The 14343-nt window shown below is 34.7% G+C and overlaps 2 protein-coding genes across 10 annotated transcripts in view; both read right to left on the reverse strand.

Annotated features, from left to right (window-relative positions):
* LOC101243185 (transient receptor potential cation channel subfamily A member 1 homolog) overlaps positions 1-4600 on the reverse strand; it is a 6547-nt gene extending 1947 nt beyond the window's left edge. For 4 of the 9 annotated variants that reach the window (XM_026835570.1, XM_026835571.1, XM_018812797.2 and 1 more), the window contains exons 1-14: positions 4508-4600; positions 4386-4457; positions 4230-4331; positions 4076-4174; positions 3588-3689; positions 3324-3464; positions 2828-3022; positions 2229-2288; positions 2118-2169; positions 1635-1762; positions 1022-1186; positions 512-598; positions 320-453; positions 8-93 (exon numbers count right to left, since the gene is read on the reverse strand). In XM_026835570.1, coding sequence (XP_026691371.1) covers positions 325-453; positions 512-598; positions 1022-1186; positions 1635-1762; positions 2118-2169; positions 2229-2288; positions 2828-3022; positions 3324-3464; positions 3588-3689; positions 4076-4174; positions 4230-4331; positions 4386-4457; positions 4508-4531 — 1356 coding nt within the window. In that variant the 5' untranslated portion in view covers positions 4532-4600 and the 3' untranslated portion in view covers positions 8-93; positions 320-324. Of the gene's footprint in view, positions 1-7; positions 94-319; positions 454-511; positions 599-1021; positions 1187-1634; positions 1763-2117; positions 2170-2228; positions 2289-2827; positions 3023-3323; positions 3465-3587; positions 3690-4075; positions 4175-4229; positions 4337-4385; positions 4458-4507 lie in introns of those variants that run through there. The other 5 variants (XM_018812799.2, XM_018812801.2, XM_026835573.1 and 2 more) reach the window with 5 other exon arrangements.
* Positions 4601-4683: 83 nt separating this feature from the next.
* Positions 4684-14089, reverse strand: LOC100184156. The gene is made up of 21 exons (XM_018812761.2): positions 13957-14089; positions 13830-13889; positions 13126-13279; positions 12582-12739; positions 12105-12239; positions 11679-11888; positions 10929-11210; positions 10355-10527; positions 10053-10170; positions 9707-9839; positions 9183-9370; positions 8727-8912; positions 8261-8395; positions 7899-8078; positions 7278-7520; positions 6704-7025; positions 6251-6471; positions 5891-5999; positions 5774-5818; positions 5652-5710; positions 4684-5565 (listed from the first exon to the last, which is right to left on the reverse strand). The coding sequence occupies exons 1-21, from the start codon at positions 14030-14032 to the stop codon at positions 5039-5041; spliced, it is 3714 nt and encodes a 1237-aa protein (XP_018668306.1). The 5' UTR covers positions 14033-14089; the 3' UTR covers positions 4684-5038.
* Between the last annotated feature and the right edge of the window lie 254 nt (positions 14090-14343).

Genomic DNA, 14343 nt, shown 5'->3' on the forward strand with positions numbered 1-14343 from the left:
AATATTTACTCCGTACACCGGTACATGCTGAAGCAAAGCCTACACCTTTATCCAAGCAAAAAATATCAAGAATGCAGCAGACTCGTACCAACCCTGAATGTAAATTATACGCGGGTAAAACGTCTTTAAAGATAGGCCTATGCTATACTAACAGGGGCAGATTAGCAAACTTCCAGAAAAGGAAGACACAAAAACGGTAAACTTTTATTCAATCATGTTTTGTAGCATGTAAGTTGCACTGTCCAAGCATTCAACCGTCTTAGGAAAGCTCACGAATTTTAAGTATTTCGCCTTTGGACATAAAGTAAACAGTTTTTACCTCTACTAAACTTCCATCTTCTCGACCATCATCCATGTTATTATAACATAAAAAGCTAAACTAACCATCGCTACTGTAATGTAGTTTTCGCCATGAGTTATAAACTCTAATCTCATTGTAAAGATTCGTCGAATCTGTGGAATGATTATAATATTGTAAGTTGTCCTGGTTGGTTATTTTAAGTCTCCATACCACATATAGCAACATCCCGGATGCAAGAACAAGTAGAACTGTTGCGACATTGCTCTGCCACTGGTGATAAATAACTTGAGGCCTTTCCTATAATAAACGTATAATGCTATTATTGAATAAAACACACACTTTTTAATCTCCCGTGCAGGTGCCATTTGGAGCAATTAATAATTAGTGGCCACTGGATAGCCGAAAAGTTATGAACTTAAAATTATGGCAGCTTCAAGCTCTTTTGATAACTATGTGATCGCTATAACTATTGAGCCTAAACGTTTATATTGCAGGGGGTAAAATGGAACATGGTTTCATTTCCTTTTCTTGTCCCATTTAGAAATTAAACAAATAATATTTACAGAATATATAACCGCGTATATAATGACTCTAAAAAAACGTTATTGATCAAAATGCGATCAGGATCTTTGGGAATTAGGATGATAACGATATCCCATCTTGCCCCGCAGTGTTACATTTCTACCGTTGTTGATCGAGCAACTTAGCTAAGATACTTACTTCATAATACACTTGACCAATTATAAACATGTTCAGTAAAGTCAAGAATAAAAAGTAGATACATGTAAACGGTAGTCCAACCACTTTGAAAAATAACTTCCATTTATATTGTACTGCCGCTACAGTTAAAGGATGCATTATCAACTCCGGTCTGCCACTCTTTCTCTAAAAACAATATCAAGTAAAATACTTGTAATAGATTTAATAAATCTAACACTGATCTGGTGCTCATATACAGCAGGGCAATTCTTAAATAAAAAAGCACAGTCAGGATATGGTGCTACGAAATACGTAACAGGCATAAATCAAGTCCAAAAAATTGTATAATATAAGAGACACATATGTAGTAGGGGAAGATGGCACACATTTTAATTTTTTTACACCTTCCATTTGGCAGTAAAAAATCAAAGAAGTATAAAACCGTATGCGTCAACTCCCATAGACTGATGTCATTGATTGTTTAAAACACAATCAGAATATTTAAATATTATGTACTAGGTGTCCCGTCTTCCCCCACCCTACTACATATGTTTCGCCTATAACGGCAAAGCTAGTCTCTTATTCAAAAATATAATAGGTAAAAAACCTTAATATTCATATCATTGGTTCTTACTATTAGATTGATCACGTGGTTTTCCCGCAATATATAGTTATCGCTTGTATATGGTGTCGCATCCTTTTTTAACAAGCAGCTATCTTTACCGCAGTCGTAACAATCCCCACACTGCAAGTGTGAATCTGCTATAGTAATTTTGTTTAGCTTAATATCGGTGTTATTAGTATTTAGAACTTAAACCATTTATGTTTAAATATCCAATGAAAGAAGGTATTTACGAAGCTATTTGTGACCCAGCGTTGTGACTAAGGGCGCCAGTTTAACTAGAGTTTGCTATGCTCCAACCTAAAGTGGGGAATACGTCAATTAACAACAAAAAAGTTATAAAAACAGAGTTTGAAAAAAAAATTATTAAAGGACGTTCTGAACGGCGAGGCCCACTAATTAATTGTATAAATTGACAGTCATCAAATAAAGTAGGCTAATAGGAACTGACGGTTTTTTTGTGGGTTTAAATTGACATGTTGTTGTTTATTGTACCTGGAGTAACGTTGTTTGCATTTACTACCACGTCTTCGTTTGTTTCACGCCCCTGAAATATACGTTTCGCAGAAGTGACTTATGAAGTTAAGTTCTGTTCAGAGTACAAACCTCTAGTTTCCAATGTTCGGATAGATATGTATCATCCACAAGTATAAGTTTGTACTTGACCTACAATATTAGAGAAACATGATTGAAAAAATGTAACTTTTTTATCCTGTACTAAATCGTTATCTCATCGATGTTTTGTTTCATACACCCCGTGGCCACTTACGAATTACCACAAAAATGGGGTCATTAGTTTGTTTCTGTAAAGCTGACAAGTTGGATAATCTGCATGAGAACCATTGCAATTTGGAGTAATTGGCGTTGGATGTCTTGCCTAAAAACTTATATAGGTTTATAACGGTTACACGATTGAGCCTCATAACACTCTATCCACGGCCGCTGGCTTACTTGTAATCGTTTAATATATTTATGTAAAATCATGTTAAATATATTAGGATGTGGGATGATGGGACATCTTGAACACATAATGTCCAAACATCCTGGTCGTGTTTTAAACAATTAACAACAGTCTTTGGGAATCGAGAGAAAACGGTTTTACAACTCTAAGTTTTGTTTACTATACCAAATGGGGCGAGAAAATAGATGGGGAAGATGTCCCATTCTCCCCCACTCTACTATATGACATGCACTACTAAGCTCACAGTAAATTTTGGATCATCCGCGTCAGAGCATTTTTGAACAGACACACACCGATCCATGACTTCCTTTGCTTTGTGAGGCATCCATCGAATCATTTCACGAAACGGTGTGATCATCCGGTTTGTTTTCATGTCAAACGTGCTTTGACACATCGACTCCCACCATCGGTGGTGGCTCAAGAAAGCATCGACTGCATTCTAACATATATTTCAGTCAAATGCTATTATTATTCTAGTATTTATTGCGTATTAAAAGTATTTATTGCGTCTTTATTACAATGTTATATGGTAGGTTTGGGTATGGGTGAACGCGTTTAAATCTGATTGATCATTTTGTAGTAAAAAATGTATTCTCGCGACTCTTAAAGGTGGTTATTAATTGTAAAAACACGAGTAGGAAATATTCGATGTTGTGTGCTAAAGGTATCCATCTTAACCCACAATACTTTTAACATGGCCATGCCCATGCTTCTAATCAAATGTGTTAAAAGTAACTTACACAAGCTTTTATTCTGATAGCAAACATTAGTGGGGACAATCCTCTGTTGTCTGCTTTAGATACATCACAACCTTTATCAAGCAGTAGCTTAATTGTTTCTGTGCAACCGTTGGTAGTCGTGGCGTAATGTAAAGCAGTTTGCTGTAATATATATTTAGAAATCAGTATATTTGCATTATATATAGTCTTCGCAAAGTTTTGTAACATAGGCCGCACAAAAAGTTTTGAACGAATAAATTAGTGTGTGAAATTTTGTAAGCTAACCTGATGGTGTAAATCTGCAATATCTATACTGCATTTATGGCGAAGAAGAAATTTCACTGTTTGTGTGTTTCCTTTTTGTGAAGCCAGGTGTAGCGCGGTAACCTGTTAATGTAGACAGTGACATTAAAAGAATGTAACTTACTTTACCCTCGCGTGGCCGGAAAACGACAGTCGTTATAACACGGGTGTTCAGCATACAGCTCGTGCCAGCTTACGAGTTATCATGTATGTTATATTGTGGGTGATTACTTTATTTGAGGGGGGAAAGAGATTTTTTATATTTTTTTTGTATGGTTGATAACTTGGACAACTTATTAGTGGCCACTACGGGTTGGAGCAATTACCGTTAACTGTCTTGCCCAAGGACACCTATGCCTACAATGCTAGCAGCGACGAGTTTTAAATCCATTTTTTCCAAGGCAGGCGCAGTAACCACTTAGCCACGGCGCCGGACATTTATGCGCAAGTTGTGCGTTGATGCTACTCACGTTATACTCGTCACGTTGATCAATGTTAGCACCGTGCTTAAGAAGAATTTCCCACATTTCTTCATTGCAATGTTTGATGCTTTCAAGAAAAATAGATTTCTGTATGATAAGTCATTAGAAAAACAAAACACCTAAAACATCTGTTTACTTTTACCTTACTTTCATATCGCCAAATTGCACTGGAAATTTTATTTTCCAATAATTTCCTCACGGATTCCACGTCGTTGTTATTTACAGCCTTTAAGACGCATTCTCTCTAAATTATACATCGCATAACATTTGTATTTCGTATTACAAGTTCTACTTTTACCAGTATCTCTTCGTCTTGTGAAATATTTTCGCAATTCCTAATTTCATTCATCAACACATCATTGTCGGTGGTCTACATAAAAACAGTTATTTTCGCCCGATAGAAACCTTTGAAACAGTTACCGTTATAATACTTTCCCTTTCCATCCGGTAACATTAAGTTCCTATTACAGCAAGATCCGAATGCATACAAAACTTAGTTTTGTTATGAATACGGATAAGTCATCGCACTCTTGCTGACTCTTTTCCGCCGCCCTCGTTTTTCACGTCTCTTTTTTTTACTTTACCCGTGGTTCGGCCAGTGTTACGAAGACCATTTATCTTTTGTCCAAACGTTCAAAACATACACCAAGCAATATAATATGTTGCATAATACGTTTAAAACATACACAAGCAAATATAATATGTTCCATAATACGTTCAAAACTTACATTAGCAAATATAAAATGTTCCTTAATGCGTTCAAAACTTACATTAGCAAATATAATTTGTCTTGAAAAAGAAAATTGGATATTTTCAATCAGTTAGATGATGATGGATACACCACATTATTCGCAGCAATGCATGTAAAATAAAACTTAATTTTTGGTAACCAACATCGACAATGAGTTCTTACATAAGTGCTCAATTATTCGAATGGTGTCTAATTGTGTGTTAGAGGTTTGTACTTGGAACAAATTTTGGCTCTGTTGGTTTTGGCTGGCCTCTGTTCCTCAGTGCCATCTCGTGAAACAGATTCAACTTCTGTCTGAAGTCCCGCTTAATGTCCTCACTTACTAGCTCCTCCGGTGGTGGTTTATCAAGAGGAGGAGTAAGAGGTGGGGGAGGTAGTTCTTCACCATCACTAACATCTCGCTCTGTTTCAGTCACGCTCTCGAAATGTGAATTATTTCTTGATACTCCGTTTCTTGAGCGAAAATTCCCAGCAGTAGTGTCGGTATCAGAATCGTAATTACGATTAAGAACTCCCGTTGTGACAGAAGAAACACTTGATGCGGATGACACCTCGCTCTCACTTTGCGATTTAAAAGTATCAGTTCGTTTTAGATTTGGCATAAAAGTTGGTAGAGCTTCTTCTTTCTCTATTACCAACTTTTCTGGTTGTTCATCGGCCAGTTCAACTGGTTCATCAGTATTTTCACTGAATTCACTCTCCGTGTTGGTTGACTCTTCTATTTTATCTGAAACAAATAATTGAATAAATAAACATTTGAAACACAGAATGAATAAATGAATATCTGAGACGCAAAATGAATTATGTTCTTACCAATATTCAACTGATCAAATGTTGTTGAGTAATTAGTGCTTACAGGTCCTTCAGTTAACCTGAAATTTGAAATACAGAAGTTTTATCTACTATAATTAAATATTTAAGAACCACTGAATTACCTTGTATCAGCCATCTCCATCTTATCCATATATTTATCTGTGCATCTGTTAAAAAAGGAATAAATTTAAAAAAATATTAAAAAACACATTTCCGATAACAATATTAATCTCACTTACTTTGCTACACCGAATAAGCCACCCCCACAAATAAGTGTCATGCAGATCCCGACCACAAAAGATATGACAAGGTACAAAGTCACTGGAATAGGTGACGTCGATGGTAAACCTAAATTGCGGAGATTCGTTAAAACATTGGATAAAATGTTAGTTTAAACTTTTGTTAAAATGTTTGTTTGTTAAAGTATGTGTTAAATATTTAAAATCTAGATGTTTCCACACATTGTGTCAACTAACGAGTTACCACGTATCTAACTTTGTGGGAAATAAATTTTAGGGTATTTATAATATATGGCTAAAAGTTTAGATAACCCAAATTTAAATTATAAAATAACAATAAAAATTACGCAGAACACATACCAACTACTGAGATAACAACAAAACCAGGTTGGTCGTTGGTCAATTCTGCTTGTTGTTTCCCACCAGTGAACTTTATATAAGACCCAGCCCCTCCAGAGTAACCCCCCGGTGATCCACCCCCTCCCCCGCTGTAGCCCCCACCACCCCCAGCCCCAGTTAAGTACCCGGCCCCTCCCCCACCAAACCCTCCTTCAGAAAATGTGAAATCAAGTCTATCGACCCTGAAAATTTGTAAAGTATGAAAAGAGATTAAGAAACAGATAATAAAATGTGGTACTTAAACATTTTTAAAGTAATGTACAAGTTTTATTTAAAAGTCTCGTTCATGTCTCGTCTAGGTTTTGTCTATTTTTACCCATGTTTTGTCATTTTTTTTAATACCTTGCTTATATTTACTTCTCTATTTTTTAACCTAAAAAAATACAACTTAAATATTTTAAAACATGATCATACCTCCCACCATATAAAGGTGTATACTTCATTCGCTCGGTCATGTTCATTGTTTCACCATTTCCTTGGAAAGGATAAAAACCAACTGCGGGGTAGACAGTGTCTGTTGGGTCAGCAATAACAGCAGGCCCAGCAACCCCATACAAGCCAGCTCCTCCACCTGCCCCAAAAGATCCTCTTCGCCCTGGACCTGGATATGCCACATCTCCTTTCCCACCCAACCCAAACCCAATCCCAATACTCGAAGCATTGGCAGCGTTATGTTTCAATTGTGCGTTGGACAATGCTGAGCGTTGCAAACCAACTTCTGCGCTGCCTCCTCCACCTTAAAAAAAAAATATTATTTACTGGTACTTCATTTTTGAGGAACTTCTTCTTAGGATGTAAATTTGAATAAATGATGTTACTTGCTTTATCTTGATATAGCCGGAAAATGACAGTCGTTATAAGTTATAACACAGGTGTTCTGTTTCATACCACTCGTTTTAGCTTACGAGTTTCCACATATGTCGAATTGTGTCACAAAAATTACATGCAGAAAAAATACAACTACAAAAAACAACAAAAACGAACACACCAGCAACAAGCATTGCTTCTTTTAAGTTAGCTTCATCAATTCCTTGTGCTGATGGTCTTTCTGCCACGACAAATGTCCCTCCAGCGCCCCCTTCTGTCATAGTTTCACCACGGCTGACGCCCCGCTGACCGACACCAATCATTAAACCAGCTCCTTGTTTTAAATGAAATAAACCAGAAACTGTCGCACCAAGACCCCCAGCACCTTGATAGCCTGCACCAGCTGCTACTATTCTGTATAAACCTATTGTAAAACACAAAGATTTATTGTTAACATTAGCAATTCAATATTGTAGCACTTTTGTGTAACTTTTATACCATTTTTATTACATTATTTAAATTTTTATTTACATATATTTTCTAACTTTCTAATCCTTATAATTCTATTCTTGTTGTAACTTGTTTTTATTAAAACAGCTATTAAATACATTATAATAATAAAGTTACTTGTCTCTTTGATTACCGCAGCAAAGTAAAAAACTATTTAAAACAAAAAGACAGAATATACCGACAAAACAACAGTTGTTGAAACACGCTTCTGCTTAAAAACCTGTTTACATTCAATTGAAAAAAAGGCTTGGTCGCTATACATCTTATTTAGTACTAAGAGATATTCTGTTACCTTCAATTGGTGCTTTCCAATATTGAATTCCATTCCTTACTTCAACTGTTCGTTCCAAACTAGTTCCACTATATGAGACATCACATTGCAGTTGGCTTGGACCTCTTCTACCATTCCTACCACAGTTGGTAAACTTCCATCGCAGAATAGGGTTTAGAAAATGATCAGAATAAGGATACCCTTAAATAGCATGTAAAACTTTTTTTAAACAAAAAATTAAGTGTACATTTTAGTACAGTTTTTGGTGATTTAAAAACAAAATGAAAGCATAAATTGTAATTTAAAAAAAATAAATTTTAAGTTGTCTTGGCATGCGAAGATTATACGTAAATTTAGTTGACCATCGACCAAAATATACTTACAAGTTTTAAACGTGACTGAATTGACACCGGGTACCACTACACTGCTCTTTCCTGATGCACCAAACCCAGCTACAGTTGTGAGGTTAACTTGATAATGTAACCCTTGTGTTAGCTTAATGTCATATGAGGTTTTATCTGAAAAAAAACATATTTTTACAAAATGTATCTGATGATGTTTTAAAGCAGTACATGAAGGAACTCTGGCCTAAATTCCAATCTGTTGTGTTGCACCTTAGTACCACACTCATACAGATTAGAAAAGCAGTAACCAGATCAGATAAAATTTGTTGGACTTGATTTTTCTGTTTCATATTTCGTAGCACCAGATCTTGAATGTATTTCTTTACACCATAATAATAATTGTCCTACTCTAGGAGCACCAGATCAAGGTTAGACTTACAGATTTCAAATCACGGTTAGACTCAAATATTAATTTAATTAAAACACCAAGTATTAGACCACATACCTTTATTTACATCAACCGAAAACCTTTCTAGTCTATATGGTACAGAAGTTTCAGCTGTTGGGACACTTCTTACACTGACAATAAAGTTGTCAAAACGGGAGAAACTTGCTCCAGGTTCGTTCCATTTAATACGCACAGTGTCCAAAGTAATTTGTTTCCAGAAATCTATAACTGGGTTGCTTGGCTCTTTGTAGGAAAATATATAAAATAAATGACAACAATGTCAGATTTATATTAGGGTTGCATTTCCTAATTCTAAACAACTTAAAAAAAAGTCCCGCTAGTTTTAAATTATCTTGCTAAAATAATCTTTCCATTACAGCAACTATTTTCGTTGGTCCTATTCAACTTTTGTAAAATGCTATTTTTATTAAGGTGTTACGGGGTAAACAGGCATATATATATGTTTATTACAAAATCTGTTATACATTTATTACCAAAACTTTTATTTCTTACGTGTGTAAAGTAGTATCGGCTCCGTTGTTCTGCTGTAAGTTACATCATCAGACTCTACATTTGAGCTACAATTTCCCCCTGCTACCGTGCTCATTGTGACATAATAACCGACACCAGACGAAAGACCAGTGAGAAGAACTGTCTGGAAGTTTTGTCCTTTCATCTGGCACATAGTACGCGATTCATTTCTGTATTTACAAACAAAAATATGACATTAACCTTTTACAACAAGGTTGTCTCGATCTATCCATAATTTTTTTTAACTTGTTTAGTAATTTAAATAGTTGAGCATTGTGATTTTCTCCATTTTTAACCATTTCTGCTTTAAATATTTATTGGTTTATCCATAGCATGTTTTAATGATTGTTATTTTGCTTTTACTTCCTGTATGTAGGTTTTATCATACATAAATTCACATTATGTACAAAAAATATAACTGAAAAAGAAGATCAAAAATAAATTTACTTATTAAATTATATACCTGGAGTTATATTATAAATCTAGACAGCATGCAATTGGATTACCTTAAGCCTACTTCATAATAATCAATTTTATATCTCCATACTGCTCGTGGATAAATACCACTAGGAATTTGCCAACTTAGATAAATTGTTCCTCTTGCAGAGAAACCAGTCACATTTCTTGGCCTAGTTGGATCTAAGAATCATAAAAAAGTTTGAGCTCCAAATTGTCAGACATATAAAACAAAAAATCCTCCAGTAAAGTTACATACACGTTAAGAGGAGGTGTGTGAAACAGAACAACTATTACATTATTTACAAAATAAAACATATATTACATTATTCACAAATTAAAAAAAATGTTAACAAACACTTTGTATAAAAATAATTTCAACAAATGTTTGGTTACTTGTTCTTGCCAAGATGGAAACACTACTTCTTGTTTCATCATCAAATAAAACTTGTCGACTGTAAACGACTACCTCAATGTTATACAAGGCACCAGGTTTTAGGTTCAACAGATTAACCTGAAATAAAAAGAAAAGTAAAAACAAAAATATTTAAATAGTTATTGTACAATTAATCAATCTTATAGCAGATTTGATAAACTACTTTTTTTTATTCTAAAAACTGAATTTGGGTTTCTTTTTATGCTAAAAAGTAAATTTAATTTTTTGTAATATTTAACACTAGAACTGAGAATATACTTACAGTTGCATTTCTCTCTGAAGATCTTGGTAAAGTTGTCATAATCGTTCTTTTATCATTGGTTTGGTAACGCACGCGATAATCAGTGTAATCCCCAACTGAAGGTGGATTGAATGTAACTTGTATGATCGTCTCAGTGTGTCTTGTTACTCGTAAGTTTTCCGCTTTTGCAGGTTCTGTAGTTTAATGAAATTAAAAAGGTAACAGTTTGCAATTGAGGTAATGGTGTATGAAATAGAACACCCATAATATATTGAATGTGATCGCGACCCACTTAAAGAAAAAAAAGATCAATCAATTATTCATTTTTAAAGTTTTTCTCCGGAAACTGTGACTACAGAAACCATATTTCTTTATTGTTAAGCCTATTGGTTCCAAAACCTGTTTTTATTAAGATTCAAACTTTAGTTTCGGTATACATTACAACCTAGGCTTAGAACCAAGCAGTTTTTATTTGATGAATGTGCATGTCATTTTTTTCAGATGCCACTTTTTTTAGCCTTAAAAAGTAATATTGTGTAGTAATACTTCCAAAAGATTCAATTCTCATAGAATAGTATCCTGTAAAAACTCTTACGCGTTCTGAAGTAAGCAATACTGAAGTCTGTAGTCCTTCCAAACAAACTGTTTCCGCGAAGTGCCATGATACGAATCGCATATATTGTTCCAGGCAACAAGTTGGATATGGTAGCAGAAGTATTTTGCAAGGTGATATTTTCTGATGTTTCAGTACTTTGTACTCGTTGGTAAGACATTAAATATCCTGTGATGTTATCCACACCTGGCCTTCTATCCCATGTCAAGCTTAGTGAAGTAGAATTCGTTGCAGTTTTCGTTAAATTTGAAGGACCAGGAATACCTGTTAAAAATGACTGTTGTAACATAAAGAGTATTAATTCTGTGGCGAATAAGGTATGTTATTTCTAAGATTTGCATAAACAGAGTAAATACATAGACACAATCTCGCGCCGTGGTTAGCGCTCCTGCTTCTAACCTTAAAGTATGAGTTCAAAGCTAGTCACTAGTACCATTGAGGGCGTGTGTGTCCTTGAGCAAGACAGTTAAATGAAATTACTGTCCTTGCCCTGTCACATGAGGGTAAATAAGTTACAAATGCTGGTATAAATACATGCATATACATTCAAGTTGTATTGAAACATTTTATTTTATACAGAGAGCATAAATGTAACTTTTTTATCCTCGCGTGACCAAAAAACGATTGTTGTTAAACACGGGTGTTCCGTTTCATACACACTGTGCAGGCTTACAAATTACATATATGTTACTCTGTGGGTGAAGTGTGAAAGTACTGTATCGTCAGTATTACCTAATGTTTTTATTACTGTTACAGGGCTGCTGAATGTTTCGTCAACGCCATCAAGCCCCCCACTGTATGTTACAAGGTTGTAGACGTATGTTGCGCCTTTTTCTAAATTTGTTAAAGTTGTTCGAATTGGTTGAAACATTTGCAGAATACCAGGGGGATAAATTGTTTCATTTTTGACGGGGTATATCAGTTGTTGTGTGGGTGTCAAACCTGTAAAAATATGAAACTACATTAAAACTACATTTTTTTGACCAACATGTCAAGGTAAAATATATAATAAAGCAAGCAGAGTTCATGACAATAAACTTTTAATAAAAAACACCCATTGTTAAAAATAGTTGGCACTTTATTGGTAATCAATTACTACACAGAACTGGATTCACTAATAAGCTGGATAGCATTAGATCAGTGGAAGTGAACACATACCTTGTATGTAATAAGTGAGCATCAATCTATCATAGTTATTTCTCAGCCTTTCACTTGGTGATCTTACCCATGATAATACAGCATGGGACCAGCCACCAGGAGATCGGCTTACAGTGAAATTCTGTGGCTGAGGGTCTGTTAGGAGAATTCAAAAAATATTTGTGTTAGGGGTGTAATATTCAATATTCTTTTTACCAGTATGATCAACAAATTTTATTATTAAGTCCAACAGTTAGTGTACTACAACATATAAATGATTTTATTTCTTTTTTTGTAGATGTGGACTCAAAATGTCATTATCAGCAAAACATATATTTCTTGTAGTAAACCATTTGTTGAACTTAATTTTTTCGTTATGTATTTTCTAGCGTTTAATCTTGACTGTAATTTCGTTACGAGAACCATCCAATTTTAGAGCTAAGGCTAGATTTAATTCATGATATTTTAAACATAATTATATTTTTGTTATCAATTTACTTGTTCTTGCTAGCGTTTGTGAAGTCACCGGTGAATGCTGATAGTTTAACAAATTTCTTCGTCTTGACTGGATTGTGATATTGTAGAGAAAACCAGACTGTAGGTCAGTAAGAATTAAACTATTTGGATTAGAAGTCTTCAAGATTTCACGAGATTGCCTGTGAAATAATATTATTTATGTCTGTGAGATACCAATTCGTCGCTATATCCTGTCTTTATGTTAAAATGTTTCTAACCTTTTGGTACCGTAATCAAAAAGACAAATAAAGGTATTAATATGTAATAAGATGATAATTTGGACAGTAAATGTGTACGGTCAGTACCCAGTAACATCATTTAGTAAAGGAAATTTCTTGCATGGAAACCTAATTGAATATAACATGCAGTAATTAACTTGCAAGTGGGCAAGACAAGTATAAAACAGAACCTCATGTTATAAGAACTGAGCTTTTCTGCCATGCGGGGGTAAATAAGTTTCATTCAACACATTATACAAATAATACAACTTAGGTAATTGATTACTGCATTTAGTGTTATGTCTTACCAACTGCTTCCCCTTGTGTCGTCATACCTTCCATATCTCACCCAGAAATGGCTGTACCTCGCATCATTTAAATACCCAGGTGGTGGTGTATATGTCAAAGTTAAAGATTGTGCAGAGGACCTTAGTTTTCGCAGTTGTGTTGGACCTGGTAGTCCTGAGAATACAGTAAAAAATAATACTCTGAAATAAAAATACACTCATATTTACTTAAAATCCACATCTTTTGTTATTAATATTTTAAATATGTGGTTTTGGAATAAATTAAACCAGGATATATGAATCGAAGTAATAAGTTAATTAAGGTGTGTAGTTTGTAAACATCAAGTGTGTCAACTTCTTTTGCTGTCCTATAACTCTGCACAATAAAATCTAGCAGTGGTTTCATTTAAATCTCGGTTTATACAAAAAGTGATTCTGAAACTGAAAGTGGTAGTAAATATTTGTGTTTACTTTCATTAACATATTTTAGATAACACAATAACGCATGCATGTACAATCAACAAGTTGCTTTAAATTTTAATGACATATAATGCATGGATTATCTCACAGCGATTTACGGAAAAATGATTGGCAGGTCGTTCGGTTTAAAACTGGAGCATTGCCGTTTTCGTTGACATACCTTATTTCATGCGTTGCTCTGGCTATTCCAAAGCCCTGAAATATACTAGAACACCACGAGTTGCAATGAAATTACAAGTGCTTACTGTTGTCAATGGTGATTCTTATAGCTGGGCGAGATGTAGCAGAAATTCCCGGCTGGTTAACTGAAATCGTGAGAATTTTATTATCGCCAATCTATGTTATATCTTTACGTACTGACATGTTACTTACCCCTAACTATAGACTGGCTGTCTACGATGATACATACGGTCTTTAACAACACGAAAACCTTAACGAAATATCGCATTGCGAATTATAAAACGCACTGATTAAAGTGATACACCTATGTCGCTTGTCGAATTAAATTACTAGGTTTCAGTAAAATAGCTGCGGGGCGTTAACGCTATCGGCGAAAGTTTTGGCGCTAACTTTTGACCAACGGAGCGGTTTCTTCAACGAGAAATCACACAACTTCAATACGATGGTCATAAAATGAAGATAAGGCTTCGCGCATTTGAGCGTCACTTTTTAGAGCACAGTCAATAGTCATACTATATACCTATATATAGCATGTATGTATTTAACGTTTTCCACGCCATCCGTTTTGATGTGATAACT

This window comes from Ciona intestinalis, chromosome 8, assembly GCF_000224145.3.
Source record: "Ciona intestinalis chromosome 8, KH, whole genome shotgun sequence".
Taxonomy (NCBI): Eukaryota; Metazoa; Chordata; class Ascidiacea; order Phlebobranchia; family Cionidae; genus Ciona; species Ciona intestinalis.